The sequence below is a fragment of the Lepidochelys olivacea genome, assembly GCF_965140295.1.
Source record: "Lepidochelys olivacea isolate rLepOli2 genome assembly, chromosome: 7".
NCBI lineage: Eukaryota > Metazoa > Chordata > Testudines > Cheloniidae > Lepidochelys > Lepidochelys olivacea.
The window spans coordinates 30,068,080-30,082,036 of NC_140417.1; the positions used below are offsets into that span (position 1 = coordinate 30,068,080).

Consider the following 13,957-nt stretch of genomic DNA (forward strand, 5'->3'; position numbering starts at 1 on the left):
CCTGCCTCCCAGGATCCATTACGCTACTCCTGCCAAGCACCCCCAGCACCCTCTCTCATCTTGTCCCTGGCCAAAGCTGGACAGGGCGACCTAAACGACAGCTGGGTTTGCAAAATGTTTGGGGCCAGATCCTTGGCTGATGTAAAAAGAGCTAGAGGATGTATACCTGCTAAGCATCTGGCCCTTTAACCCACCTAATGGCATTGAGCCTGGTTTTCCTGTCCCTTGGCAGCCCGGTAAACCAGGAGTGACCACATCAATGTCTGTGCAGTTACACCAGAGTGAAACCAGTGTTGGTGGGAGAAGTCTCAGTACCGCTGGATGGAAACAGAATAAATTTTCCTCTAAGGTGCAATTAAAGCCTATCAGGAGCTGAGCAATGTGGGCTGCAGGCAGCACCTTAGAACTTGCCATGCTAAAACAATTTGCTCTCCTGCTGCTCTGTACCACTTAGACTTTCCTATGAAAGTCCCCGAAGCTGTGGAAGGATTTCCAGAGCAATGTTTTTTCAGCAAAAAAAAATGGCTTTGTGACTAAACGAAAATCCCATTCTCTCCCCCGCTTCAAAAAACTTCTATTTTTGTCAAAACATTTCAGGAAAAAACCTGAAATCTGCAAATTTCAACAACAAAAAGGATGTGTGGGGTTTTTTGGGGGGAGAGGAGGGAAAATGGGTAAGGTTTGGTTTACCAAGCCGCCTTCCTACTTACTTTAAGGAAGGCCAACAAACATTCCAGAGTTTCTATATGTGGAAGAGACCCCACGTTGCTGATTTTATTGTGAGTTTCATGATACTTGGTTTTTCCCTTAAAGCCCCAGAGCCCAGACTCTTGGCATTAAAGAAGAATCTTAACTTTCATTAAAATAAGTAACTAAAAATCAGATCTCCTGATTGTGGAAAAAAGCTTGTCCCCAAGTGCCCCATAAAGGTTCAGAAATCAGAAGGCAGATAACAATACCCCCCTTCACATATATGTGCATTAAAAACAGACCTCATGATTTTTAATATCTTCTCCTGGGTTTTCGGACCAGACTCTTGTGAGTGTTTAGGGCTGGCGTTGCTGGAGGCTGCCTCAGCATGGCGTGTGCAGGGAATCTGCATCTTTGGGGATTGAGGGCCGTATTGGCTGCAGAGCCTGAAGAAGGTGAGAGAAGTAACCCTGGGTTACTGAAAAGGACTCGCAAGCTTGGATGGGTCCAGCTGCTCTCCAGCATAAAACAGAGCACTCACTGTGTGGGTCTCTGTCTCTGGCGGGATGGGAACTACCACTCCCAGCATGCACCTGGGTCATTGGGGGAAGACTTCAGCTCCCAGAATGAACATGGAGGAGGAAACTATAACCCCCAGCATGCGCTTGGGACAGCACAGGAAGGGCTCGTGAAAACTACAGCTCCCAGCATACACTGGGCGTGCACGGGGGAGGGCCAAGGGGAACTACAGCTCCCGGCATGCCGTTCGCCGAGACTCCTGCCCCAATATGTCTGCGCCCAGGCTGGGCTGAGAGCGGTGAGCGGAGTCGATATTAGGGGCTGAGCCGCAGGTGAGTTCTGGGGCGCGTGGGGGACTGGGGTAGGGAGGCTGAGGTCTGGGGAGTGGCCGTGGCGCACAGGGCAGGAGCTAGGCGGGGCCATGGGGTGGTGGGACGCAAAGGGGGCTGAGCTGTATGGTGAGGGTGTACGGGGGGCCTGGGGGACCGGGGGGGCTGAGCTCTATGGTGAGGGTGTACGGGGGGGCTGAGCTCTATGGTGAGGGTGTACGGGGGCCTGGGGGACCGGGGGGGCTGAGCTGTATGGTGAGGGTGTACGGGGGGCCTGGGGGACCGGGGGGGCTGAGCTCTATGGTGAGGGTGTACGGGGGGCCTGGGGGATCGGGGGGGGGCTGAGCTCTATGGTGAGGGTGTACGGGGGGCCTGGGGGACCGGGGGGGCTGAGCTCTATGGTGAGGGTGTACGGGGGCCTGGGGGACCGGGGGGGCTGAGCTGTATGGTGAGGGTGTACGGGGGGGCTGAGCTGTATGGTGAGGGTGTACGGGGGCCTGGGGGACCGGGGGGCTGAGCTCTATGGTGAGGGTGTACGGGGGGCCTGGGGGATCGGGGGGGGCTGAGCTCTATGGTGAGGGTGTACGGGGGGGCTGAGCTCTATGGTGAGGGTGTACGGGGGGCCTGGGGGACCGGGGGGGCTGAGCTCTATGGTGAGGGTGTACGGGGGCCTGGGGGACCGGGGGGGCTGAGCTGTATGGTGAGGGTGTACGGGGGGGCTGAGCTGTATGGTGAGGGTGTACGGGGGCCTGGGGGATCGGGGGGGGCTGAGCTCTATGGTGAGGGTGTACGGGGGGGCTGAGCTGTATGACTGTATAACAAGGGTGGGGGGTACTAGGACCCTCTGGGAATAGTGGTTTCTAACCGTGCTGTGACACAAACAACACTTTCCCCAGGCCCGTGGCACCCCTTGGGCGGCAAGGGAGCCCTTCCTAGTGCCAGTGTGCGGGGTGCTAGAGAGAGCCTGCTAGCGCTCTCCCCTGGGGCTGGATGCTGCCCCCTGTGACTTTCCCTCTCCCCTGTACTCATCTCGCAGCTGAGACTCACCATGTCAAAAATCTCCCGTGCCGCCAAAGCTGTGAAGAAGGTCGATCCCGGGAGTGTCATCCGAATGATCATCCGGGCAGGTCAGGCCGTGCCGGGGCCTCCCCTAGGCCCTGTTCTCGGGCAGGTAGGCCAGGCCCCTCACTGGCTGTATGATCTGGGGGGGCTGTTATGCTGGGGATGGTTGCTGTATTTAATCAGTGGTGTGGGGTAATGAGGTTCGCTGTAAGGGCAGCGGGTGCTTCTGGGACATCCATGCTCCAAAATAATCCCCTGGTGAGGTTCCTGCTGCCCCCTGTGGCTACTCACAATGTGGGAACAGGGTTAGCCGCTCTCACTCTGGGCTGCTTAAGGCTGCTGGATCTGTGGTTCAAATCCTGCAGTACGGGGTCTTTAGCCCCCTCTCATTTGTTGGCTGGATGCAGATGTCAGGGCAGCACCCCAGCTTCTGAAAGGATTTCCTCTTACACCTGTTACCAGGGGCACAGTGTTTGTGGGCAGGAAGAGATCCAGCCTTCCCAGGCATGTTTGGGAGACGTAGTTGTGGGCACGGAACCCTTTAGGGTTGAGTCTCTTGTGGGGCTCAGTCCCTCTACTGGCTCTTGAGCTCTCTGCAGTTGAAGCATGCTCCTCCTTGTTTGCGGGGCGGACAGAGAAATACTGCTCTACTGAACTTTGTGTTGGGGTTCTGGGCCCAATCAGGGCAGCCAGGCTGGGCATGGGGCACTTGTGAATCACAAGGGGTTGTCTTTCATTTGAATGTCTGTGGAAAGGAACGGTTCAAGCTGGGAGTAGCCCTTGAGGGCAGCTGGCCCTGGTGGCTTTAGAAGGAGGGCATCTCGGAGGCCTTCCCTGCTCTCCCCAAATGCGGTAGCTCCTCAGACCTGTGCTGCGAGGGATGAGTGTTGTAACTGATGCCGGTGATGACTTCCCAGGCAGTCAGTCTGTCAGACGACTCTGGCGTTGTGATTGGATGAGATCACAGCTTGGTCGCTGACGGTAACTGCCTTGATACAACTGATCGGGACTCTGCAAGGCATCTGACTTGGTACCTCACGGTAGTCTGACGAAACGCCTAGGGCTGGACAAAATCAATGCACCCCTATGAAAGGGGCTAGAAACTGGCTAGTGATTCCCTTGGCTGTGTAAATGGGATTAGTGAGTATGGGTAGGGAGGGGATTTTGCCTCTCTACTGGTGAGCCCCGTACTTGTCCACGTAGCACGTCCACATGCGTCGCCATGTGTTGAAAAATCAGAGAGGGTGCAGAAAAGAGCCCCACAGTGACCCAAGGAGGATGTCTTGCAGGGAGAGGCTGCAGGAACTGCATGGAGTTAGCTTTTCCCAGACGAGGTTTCGAGGGGGCTTGATCCCCAGTCTCTCAGCCCTTCCGTGTGGGGTGGGGGCGGTTCTGGAGCAGGGAGCTCATTAATGTCCCCAACAGAGGCTGAGCAAGAGTCAAGGGCCTGGAAGAGATGCGTGGATGCCTTCACAGACCATTGTTTAAGAGGGAGGCAGATCTGCCCTTCTGACAAGTGCCCCAGGAATAGGGTGGGGTGGGAAGGGAGTCTTGCTTGGAATCTCAATGCAGCCCTAGTGTCTTCCTCTAAAAGCTCCACTCCAGCTCAACAAGCAGCTCTGCGCAGGCTGCAGGATCCCTGGACGGATTATCCAGCCCGGGGGTCAGACTGGAAGATTTGAATGGGCCCTTCTGGCCTTGACATCTGATTGCACAAGCTCCCACCACACCCCCAATCCTACTGCTTAGAGCAAGCGCTGCCCAACGATGCACCTGTGTGTTGTCATGTCTGCTGCTGCTGGCGCTCCGGGCTGTGTTCAGACAATGGCTAAAGAGGGGCTGGGCTGGAATGGCTGAGAATGCCCCCAGGCTTACACTGAGCCCCCTGTCTGTAGCTGCTGCTGCTTGCACAAAGGTGGGGCCCAGAGGCACCGTTCTACTGGGTGCTGCACACACACCCCACCTCTCTCCCCCGCCTGAGATCAGCCCTTGTCATGCTGGGGGCTGCAAGAGACCTGCAAGAGACCTGCCCCAAAGAGCTCCCAGGCAGAGGTGGGATGGCTGTTAGCTGAGGCCCACAGAGGAGCCACGAGTCATCCATGGTCATGCAGGGAATCAGTGGTGGGGACTGCACCCCAGTGTCCTGAATCCCAGCCCAGTGCACCCTCCCACCCTTCCCCAAGACCATGTTGCCTCCTGGCATGGCAGGGCCCAGCGGCAGGGCACTTGGACTCTCCTCTGCTGGGAGTGTGGAGAGCCCTGCTGGGCTGCCTCCTCCCCTCCAACTGCTGCTGCCCCATGTGGTGCCCTGCTGTAACAGGACCATGGGGTGACCCCACTGAATCCTGCCCCCCACGCTGGGATTGTCCTGGCTCTGGAGAGGGGGCTGGGGGTTGCTGCAAAACCCACAAAAGGCTTTTACTGTAAATATGAGCCAACAGCCCTGAGTCCCCAGCCAGGCCCCCTGGTTTGGGACCAGATCAGGGACTGTGCCCTTGGGGAAAGACCATGTGGGTTCATTCCTGCTCCCCCCGACTCCTGGGACAGCAGGGCCAGGGAATGGGGCACTGGCCCTTTGCCCTCCAAGGGGTGATGGGGAGGGAGTCCTATATAAACAGCCCCTGTGCCCACCCCAGAGGTGGCCGTGTTCTGGTGCTGGGGCAAGTGAGTGGTGCAGGATGGGTGCAGGGAAGGGTCTGTGTTAAGGTCCCTTCTCTCAAGCTGGGAGGAGATGGGGTAGCCCAAGCACAGAGCCAGGACCTGCTGGGGTACTCGGCTGGGCCTGGCTCTTAAGGAGCCGATGTGTGAGCCTCTCCCCAGTGATGGGAGAGGGGGCCACTGCCCCTCATAGGGGATTTCACAGCATGCTGTCAGTGGTCACTCACTAAGCACCTGCCAGGGGATGGGAATGCCCTGAACTCTATGATGGGGAAACTGAGGGCCAGAAGAGGGAGAAAACATTTCTCTGAGGTCACACAGTGAGTCAGTGACTGGGCTGGGACAGAACCCAGGAGTCCTGGCTCCCAGCCCCTTGTGTTGCCTCCCGTCTCCCTTCCCCTCCCCTCTTGCTGGCTGATAGAGGTGGGTACTCAGGGCTCCACCCCTCCACAGCCTTGTCTTTGCCAAGGGCAGGCGCTCCCCTGGGGGCATGGGGTGGTGACTGCAGGCCACGGTACACCACCCCTGCATGCAGCCCCAGGACTCTGTGCACATTGGGATCCAAGGTCTGTTCTGTGTTAGCTCTTCTTTATTTCCCTCTGTCCCCATGTCCTGCATGGAGCAGACAGGCCCAGGCATGTGCCCCCTACCCTTCCGAATGTCAGGGCCATAGCTGGCACCACCCATTGGGCCCATCCAGTGCTTCGGCCTGGGCTTGCCACTGGGCCAGGTGGGTGTGGACCCATGTGTCTCAGTCTAGCTCCACACAGAGGGGTGATGAGTGTATGCAGTGGTCATCAATGTGCTGCAGTGAGGAGTGAAGCCCAAAGGGCAGGGGTGAATCCTGCCTCCTGCCCTAGCACTGCTGGTGTCCCTCAGTCCCCACCTGTCTCAGTCCTGGGCTCCAGCTCTGCCAGTGCCCCTCAATCCCAACTCATAGCCCCCTGCTATGCCAGCCCTGGGCTCACCCAGCTCTTCCGGTGTTTCTTCGCCCCTTTCTATGCTAGTCCCATCCCTTAGTGAATAGTGGTTTGTGCCCAAGGAAGGTTTGTGATCTCAGCCCTCCTGTGTGTGTGAAGGAGCCTGGGGGCCAGTTTACATCAGGGCAGTTTTGCTGGGTAACACCAGCTGGGGATCTGGCCCCATGCTCACAGCCAGTGTCCCTCCAACTCAGGGTGTGGGTGTTCCAGCGTCCCTGCGCACTCAGAACTCCCGGGGGATGAACCTGGGTCCAGAGGTGCTGTCCATGCCTCCACACCGGGGTGTGTGACATGGCACGTCCCCAGGGGGAAGCTCCCTGAGCCCGCTGGCCCCGGCTCTGTGGTATTGCAGTGCTGTGCACCCCTTGAGCACAATGGCCAGTAGGTTCTTGGCCATGAAGATGGCAGAGACCCGCTGATCGCGGTAGAGCAGCAGGTCAGCAGCCCGGATGGCCAGTGTGGTCAGGTTGACGGCCAGCAGGCTGAGCAGCGGGTAAAGTGGGAGGTGGGGTGGGGCGGGCAGGCCCATCTCGCCCAGTGCCACGCAGGGCAGCACCAGCAGCAGGCTGTAGCAGTAGAAGAAAGTCAGGCCCTCGGCCCATAGCGGCAGCCTCTGCCGCTGAGGCTCCCACAGGCTGGCCTGCATCTCCAGCAGGTCCAGCAGGTCCACCACCACCCAGAGGAGCCGGCCGCGCAGATCCTCCTTGCGCCGGAAGGCGGCCACATGCTCCAAGTGCTCGGTGGCCACCAGGACCACGTAGAGGGAGGGGATGCAGATGGAGAGCAGCAGGGTCAGGGTACGGCGGGCCAGCAGGTCAGGGGTGCGCCGATCGCCCCGGTACCCCTGGTAGATGAAGTATAGCTTGATCTCCAGGGTGAAGACAAAGAGGAACCAGAGTGCCATGGTGTAGCCATGCCGCGGGGTCCGGGGCTCGGCACCCGCCCATGCCCCCACATAGCGCAGGACCAAGAGGAAGCACAGATCACCTGCCAATGCCAGGGCCAGCACGCTGGCCCGCTGCGCTTCAGCGCTCAGCTCCATCAGGTACACGTCCACCGCCACCATGGTGGAGACGATCACCACCGCTGACATGCAGGCGTGTGGCTTGCTGGCAGGGGGCAGTGGTGCCATGGAGCGGGGGAACTTGGTCACAGAGGGTGGCCAGCTGGCAGCGCCTGCAGGGAAAAGGCAGGGGGGGTGAGTCACACTTGCCTAGAGCAGGATGGGCCACAAGAGACCAGGCTGCAGACTTGGGACGCACCATCCCGGGGCTAATGCTGGCCTCACAGAGGGACCGAGGACAGGCCATAGGGGACCACGGACAGGCTGTGGCCTCCGGACATACACATACCATCCTGGAGCTAGTGCTGGGCCTCTAGAATGGGTCACTCCAAATGCCCCTTTGGTTAGCGCTGTGGGCAAGGGGTGGGGACTGTGTTCCCCTCTGCCCCCTACAGGCTGCATTGCAGGGAACGCACTTCCCCTTTTGCTGCCCTCAGGAATGCAGCCTCTCTGAAGGGCTCCTGTGGAGGGGCTGGCCCAGCACCCCTGCATTCCCCCTGGCCTTCACCCCCTGGCCCTTGCACCAGTCCCACAGGGACCCCTCTAGCACAGAATGCCCTCAGTGTTGCTGCCCCACTTGCGTGGGGAGGTGCCTGTAGGGAGTTACCTGAGGAGCACAGGGGGCAGGCAGGGTGATGGGAGTGTTCTGAATGTGCTGGCTCCCGTACCTGATGGGGACGCTGAAACTGGGTCAGCTCAATCCTGTCGCACACAGGGAAACTGAGGCACTGAGCGAGAGCGGCTCGCCCAAGGGCACATGGAGTCAGTGGCAGTGCTGGGGCTAGACCTCCTGGCTCCCAGCCTGCTGGTCTAGCCACTAGACTCACTCTCTGCCCCGAGTTGGGAGTAGAACCAAGGAGTCCTGGCTCTCAGCTTTAACCACTGGCTCCAACAGCAGCACGTGTGTGCAGGGAGGAGTTGAGCAGCGAGGTATTTGGTTGCTGATCCCAGCAACGGTCAGTGTTTCTCGCACCCCTGTCCCCTCATTCTTAACGGGCCAGCAAGGCGGTCAGCCCTTGCCACTCTGGTCCTTCCCCACGGTACCTTCTCAGGGGAGAGCAGCCAGGGGAAGGGGAGCCCTCTACCTGCCCTGCCCCATAGCGAACACTACAAACACACACACTGGCCATGCTTGCGCCCCCCCCCCAAGACACGGCAGCCACAAATAGCAGCTTCAGCCACCTTGATGTGGCCTTGCATTACTGTTGATTAGATATAAACAGCCCCATGCCCAGCTGCATCTCCATGCCAGGCAAGGGATCCCTATACAAACAGCCCCCCGTGCCCCAGCCCAGAGCCAGCTGCATCTCAGTGCTGGGCGAGGGATCCATGTATAAATAGCCCCTGCACCCCTGCCTACCTGAGGCAGGCGCTAGGTGCCTTGCTGGTGCACACACAGCATGGGTTTCTCAGAGGTTAAAGGGCCCATGTGGTTATTGACTAGGTTGCTGCAGGGAGGAGGCAGGGTAGGATTCTCTCAGCTTTGGCTAGCACGATTTATGGATTTGGCGGGCGGAGGAGGAGGGAGTGAAGCTTCAGTGAGCTCTTCCCATTACTGCCTTTCCTGCCTCTCTCCCATACAGAAGGGAGTTTGGAAGGGTGTGACAGCTGGGGGTGGCACTGGCTGGCTCTGGGGGCTGGGACCTTTACTGTGTAGGGGCAGCCTGGCTGGCTGTGATCCAGCCCTGGGGCAGGGGGACTGACTGGCTCAGGTGGGGATGTCCATCATCCGTGCTGGGAGCTGGATGTGATGTGCCAGCCTGCATTAGTGGTGCACACTTCACCTGCCTGCTGCCTTCGTGCTCCCCTTCTTCCCCACCCCCGTGACAGCAGTGTGCTCTGACAGGGGATGGGAATGGCCCCTCCTGACACATGATCCGTGCAGGTGGGGGTGGGTGCTGGGACCTGTCCTTCCTTCTTGGTGCGAGCTTCCAGCCCAGCGAGTAGCTCCTGGGCTCTCCACCCTCCCCACTCCCAGTCGGTTGGATTCATTTGCCCTGCCAGAGATGCGTCATCTCCCAGCGTCTCCCCACAGCCGGACTCTCAGGGGCACTTCACAGATTAGTAGACAGCCAGGGACTGCACAGCATCTGGCACTGGGGCTGTTTATGCCGGGATCTCTTGCCTGGCGCAGAGACGCAGCTGGCTCTGGGGTGGGGAATGAGAGCTGTTTATGCAGGGATCCCTTGCTCAGTGCTGAGATGCAGCCACCTCTGGGGTGGGGTTGTGTAAAAGCAGCACTGCACAGTAGGTCAGACAGGAAGAACTGTTTGTTGACGCTGATCTCACTTTCCTGACGTGATGCTAAAGGGGTTGATGTTCTGTCCCCAGCTCTGGGAGGGGAGAGGGGTCTAGTTTGTTAGAGGAGGGGTGATTTCAGAGCGACATACTGACCTGGGCATCCTGGTCCTCCCTCGGAGCAGACCAGGCCTCGCTCCTCCCCCTGCATCAGTCCAGGGCTTGGGCTCTGTCTGGCTGTCTGTGCCTCACACCCTGGCATTGGTTCAAGCTCTGGGCAGTTCCCTGTGTCTGTTGGCTGCTCCCTGCACTGCCTTGCCTGTGGGGAGGGGGTCAGGGCTTACCATATGTCCCCAGATCCTGTAAGCCTGACCCCATCGCACCCCAGTCCCAGAATCCCTCATTGCCTCCCCCACCCCATTGCTTCCTCCTCCCCTGGCCCTCAATCCCCCCATTGCTTCCTCATCCCCAGTCCCCCCATGGCCTCCCCCACCCCATTGCTTCCTCATCCCCAGTCCCCCCATGGCCTCCCCCACCCCATTGCTTCCTCACCCCCAATCTCCCCATGGCCTCCCCCACCGCATTGCTTCCTCACCCCCAGGCCCCCAATCTCCCCATGGCCTCCCCCACCGCATTGCTTCCTCACCCCCAGGCCCCCAATCCCCCCATGTCCTCCTCACGCCCCCGACACCCCATCGCTTCCCGCTCCGCTGCCCGTCTCGCGCGGAGCTCGGAGGCGTTCCCGGCCAGACCCCCGGGGGGGCAGGGCAGCCTGTTCCCCGCCCCCCTTACCTCCAGGTCCCGTATGCAGGAGCGGCAGCGGCGCGCGTGCGTGGGTGCGCGCGCGCAGGGGGCGGGGCCTGAATCCCGCCGGGGGTCCCGGGTCTGCGCGGGGTCCTTGTGCCGCTGGGTGGCGCGGGGAGCCTGGGCTGCTCGGGCGGGCTCTGGAGTGGGCGAGGGGCTCTGGCTGAGGGGTGGTATCTGGGAGGCGAGTGGGGTCTCGTGGTTAGAGCAGGGGCTGGGAGCCAGGACTCCCGGGTTCTCGTCCCAGCACTTGAGGGCAGTGGGGTCAAGTGGTTGGCTGGGGGATGGGGGCTGGGAATCAGGACCTGGGGTCTGTCCTGGTTCTGGGAGAGGGGTGGCATTATTGCTGCCTTCTGTGTGTCCCAGCCCCTGTGCAGCCCCGGCGATTCCCCTGGGGCCAGGAGTTCAGTCCCTTCTGGGGCAGGACTGTCTGTTCCTGGGCCAGGGGCAGGGTTACAGGCCTACACCTACAACATTTTGGGCCCCAGAGCACCAGCGTCAGCCCGTCCTGGTGCAGATCCCTGCAGTAGCCAGCCTGGCCTGATAGCTCTGCAGCCCCAAGGCGGGGAATTCTCCAGGGGCGGGCAGTGATGGATGGGCAAGAAGGTGCCACCCCGGTGTCCTCCCGTCAATCATAGTAGCACAGGGCCCTCCTGGGGCTGGGGGAAGGGCAGAGACAGTGACCAGAGCAATGAACAAAGGGGCGCAATAGCATGGGCATGGGGCCTGGGCTAGTGTGGGTGCTGCCTCCCGCTGGAGGGAGCAGGTCTTCCTGTGTGTGGTTCATAGGCTCCGTAGCCAGAAGGGCTCATTGGGGTCTCTGCCCGTGTGGGGTTCCTGTGGGTGTGCACGCTGGGCAGGGGTTGTGCTGTGCGTGTCTCAGGGTGTGGGGTTCCTGGGATGTGCACGCTGGATGGGGGTTGTGCTGTGTGTGTCTTGGGCTGTGTCTAGGCAGGACGTGTGCACGGTGGGTGTGCAGTCTGGGTTCCCTGGGGAGCTCACAACTGCTCCGGGAGGCAGTGAGCGCTGCTCTAATTCAGCTTTATTTGGCCTGATCATTAGTGACAACTTCACGTCGCACAACTCATCCCACCAGATTCAGAGCCCTGCATTACACCATGGATCTGGACTCTACTCCCAGCCCCTCTGGGAAGGAGCGCAGTAGCCTCACCCCATGCCATCAAACAGGGAAAGGGGGCGGGGGGAGCATATACCATTGAAATGTGACCCCAGGGCAGGGGACTGGCTGGCTCAGATGTGGGGAATGGGATACAGGGCCTTTCCCCTCTGGGGAGCACTAGCTGTGGTTTGGGGTGAGGTCACATGTGGAGCTGCAAGAGATTCTGGGACATATGGAGCAGGCGGGTGGGGGATCCGAACCCCCTGACAGTGTCCTTGCTTCTCTCCCAAGAGGGGCATCCCCATCGGGCAGTTCTGCAAGGACTTCAACGAGCAAACCAAGGACATCAAGGAGGGCGTGCCACTCCCCGTGCGCATTGATGTCAAGGTGAGACAGCCCCCACTGCCCCAACCCACACACTGCCCCCCAGCCCTGCTGCCCATGTGCACCGATATCAGGGGGAGGCACCCCCCACACTGCCCTATCCTGCCCCACCCTATCACTGCCACTGGGCCAGAGCACACCCCTCCACAGTGGGGCAGGATCTGTGTGTGGCAGGTTACTGGGGGTCTCCCTTTGGGGTGCAGAGAGGTCAAGGCCACATCTCCTCAGGCAGGACCCCAGTTTAAGCCCCACCCCCTTGATGTGTTGCAGCCAGATAGAACCTATGAGATCCAGATCAACCAGCCCACGGCCTCCTATTTCCTCAAAGCGGCTGCCGGCATCGACAAGGGGGCAGCGCAGACTGGTGAGGAGATGAACGGGGGTGGCCCAAACTGAGGGGGCACAGAGGAGGGAGGGGAGAGGCCCAGACTGGTATGGAGGGGGTTACACAATATGGGAGCAGGGCCACCCAGGATGGTGAGGGCAAGGGTCCTGCCAATGGCAGGGGGCAGTCTCCCTGTGCTCTGGGAGTGCCCACGCTGCCCTCCGTGTTGAACCCCAGCTACCGCACAATGGACACCAGGCCTGTAGATTGGCACCCAGGGCCTCCCCTCACTTTCCTGCCTGCCCTGATGCCCTGTGAATAGGTGTGGGGGGGAGAGTTGGGCCACCAGGATTCACCCCCCACACACACCCTCTTGGGGACAGCTTGCAGCAAGAGCACCCCATAGAAAGAGCCTGTGGGTCACCTTGTGGCTGCTTCCAACATTAGAGCTCTGAGCTCTGAACTGCATCTGACCATGGGACATGGGAGCTGCAGGTCAGGATGGAGGAGCCCTGTGGGAGGGCTGCAGGTTGGCTGGAGGGGCCCTGTGGTCCACTGGGGGGCTCTGCCGGATGGGACAGGGGGGCTGCGGGTTGGGGGGACACATGGGGTCCACAAGGGGTAGAGGAGCTGTGGGTCAGGATGCAAGGGGCCTGCACGGTGGCTGTGATGGGGCCCCATTGGTGGAGCTAACAGGTCTCTGGCTGAACAGGGCACGAGGTAGCAGGCATGGTGACCCTGAAGCATCTGTACGAGATCGCTCTGGTGAAGTCCAAGAACTCCAACTTTGTGGTGCGGGACACGAGTCTGGAGAAGGTGGTGAAATCCCTCATCGGCAGCGCCAGAACCCTGGGCATCAAGGTGGTGAGAGAGTGAGTACCTGCACAGAGCCTGTGCCGGGGCAGGAGCCGGGAGCCCTGGGTTCCCAGCTCTGGGTGAGTGGGTGAAGCTGGGGGAGTTGGCAGTCAGGATTGCTGGGTTCTATGCCTGGCTCTGGGAGCCAGGACTCTTGGGTTCTATCCCCAGGAGTGGGCAGGGAGAGGAATCTAGTGGTACGAGCAGGCGGGGCTGGGTGTAGTCTAGTGTGCTAGATGGGGCTGGGAGCCAGGTTTCCCATGTCAGGCAAGTCTGACCCCTTTCTTCTCTCTCCACCAGCCTCAGTGCAGAGGAATATGCCGTGTTCCGGCAGCAGCGCGAGGAGGCCTTGGCGGTGGCAGCAGCAGAAGCCCAAGCATTGGCAGAAGCCACCAAGAAGAAATGATCTCCAGGACCCCCGGATCCCACGGGGACTGCTGGGCCAGCAAGTCCAGATCCCACGTTCCGGGCCTCCAGGGTCAAAGCCCCACTCTGGGCATGGGGAGCTGGGGGCATCCTCTCAGGAGCAGTATGTCAGTCTGTCCATCTGTTCCACCCCTGTTCCCCTATCCTGGCCATCTTTGGCCTATGGAATTGCCTCGATGGAGAATGGGAATTAGCCCCACCCCTCATATCCAATCCTTCTTTAAATGTGCTGAATTGTTTCGATGCAATTAAAATCCCAATTCAATAAAACCCCACTGTGACCCCCAAACTGGGAGCAGCCTTTGTCTGTGTTTTCAGGGCTGGGGACCTGGGATATGGGACCTTTCCCCTCTGAGGGGGCGACAGCTCAGATCCAGTCCCAGAGCAGGGAGACTGGCTGGCTCAGGGAGAGGATGGGGGGGCAGGGAACAGGACCCAGGCTATTCCCTCATTTGTAGTTCAGGCAGCTAGCGCTGCATGGGTTACACGTGGGACAGCTCTTTG

The 13,957-nt window shown here is 60.1% G+C and overlaps 2 protein-coding genes across 2 annotated transcripts; one reads left to right on the plus strand and one right to left on the minus strand.

Moving 5' to 3' along the window:
* The first annotated feature begins 1,421 nt into the window (after positions 1-1,421).
* MRPL11 (mitochondrial ribosomal protein L11) lies at positions 1,422-13,742 on the plus strand. The gene is made up of 6 exons (XM_084633495.1): positions 1,422-1,541; positions 2,575-2,709; positions 11,755-11,850; positions 12,118-12,211; positions 12,885-13,044; positions 13,328-13,742. Exons 2-6 carry the CDS (start codon positions 2,587-2,589, stop codon positions 13,431-13,433), a joined length of 579 nt encoding a protein of 192 aa, XP_084489621.1. The 5' UTR covers positions 1,422-1,541; positions 2,575-2,586; the 3' UTR covers positions 13,434-13,742.
* LOC311523486 (transmembrane protein 121-like) lies at positions 5,830-10,530 on the minus strand. Its single transcript, XM_084633494.1, has 3 exons — positions 10,332-10,530; positions 9,696-9,858; positions 5,830-7,414 (listed from the first exon to the last, which is right to left on the minus strand). Exons 2-3 carry the CDS (start codon positions 9,799-9,801, stop codon positions 6,462-6,464), a joined length of 1,059 nt encoding a protein of 352 aa, XP_084489620.1. The 5' UTR covers positions 9,802-9,858; positions 10,332-10,530; the 3' UTR covers positions 5,830-6,461.
* Positions 13,743-13,957: the final 215 nt, after the last annotated feature.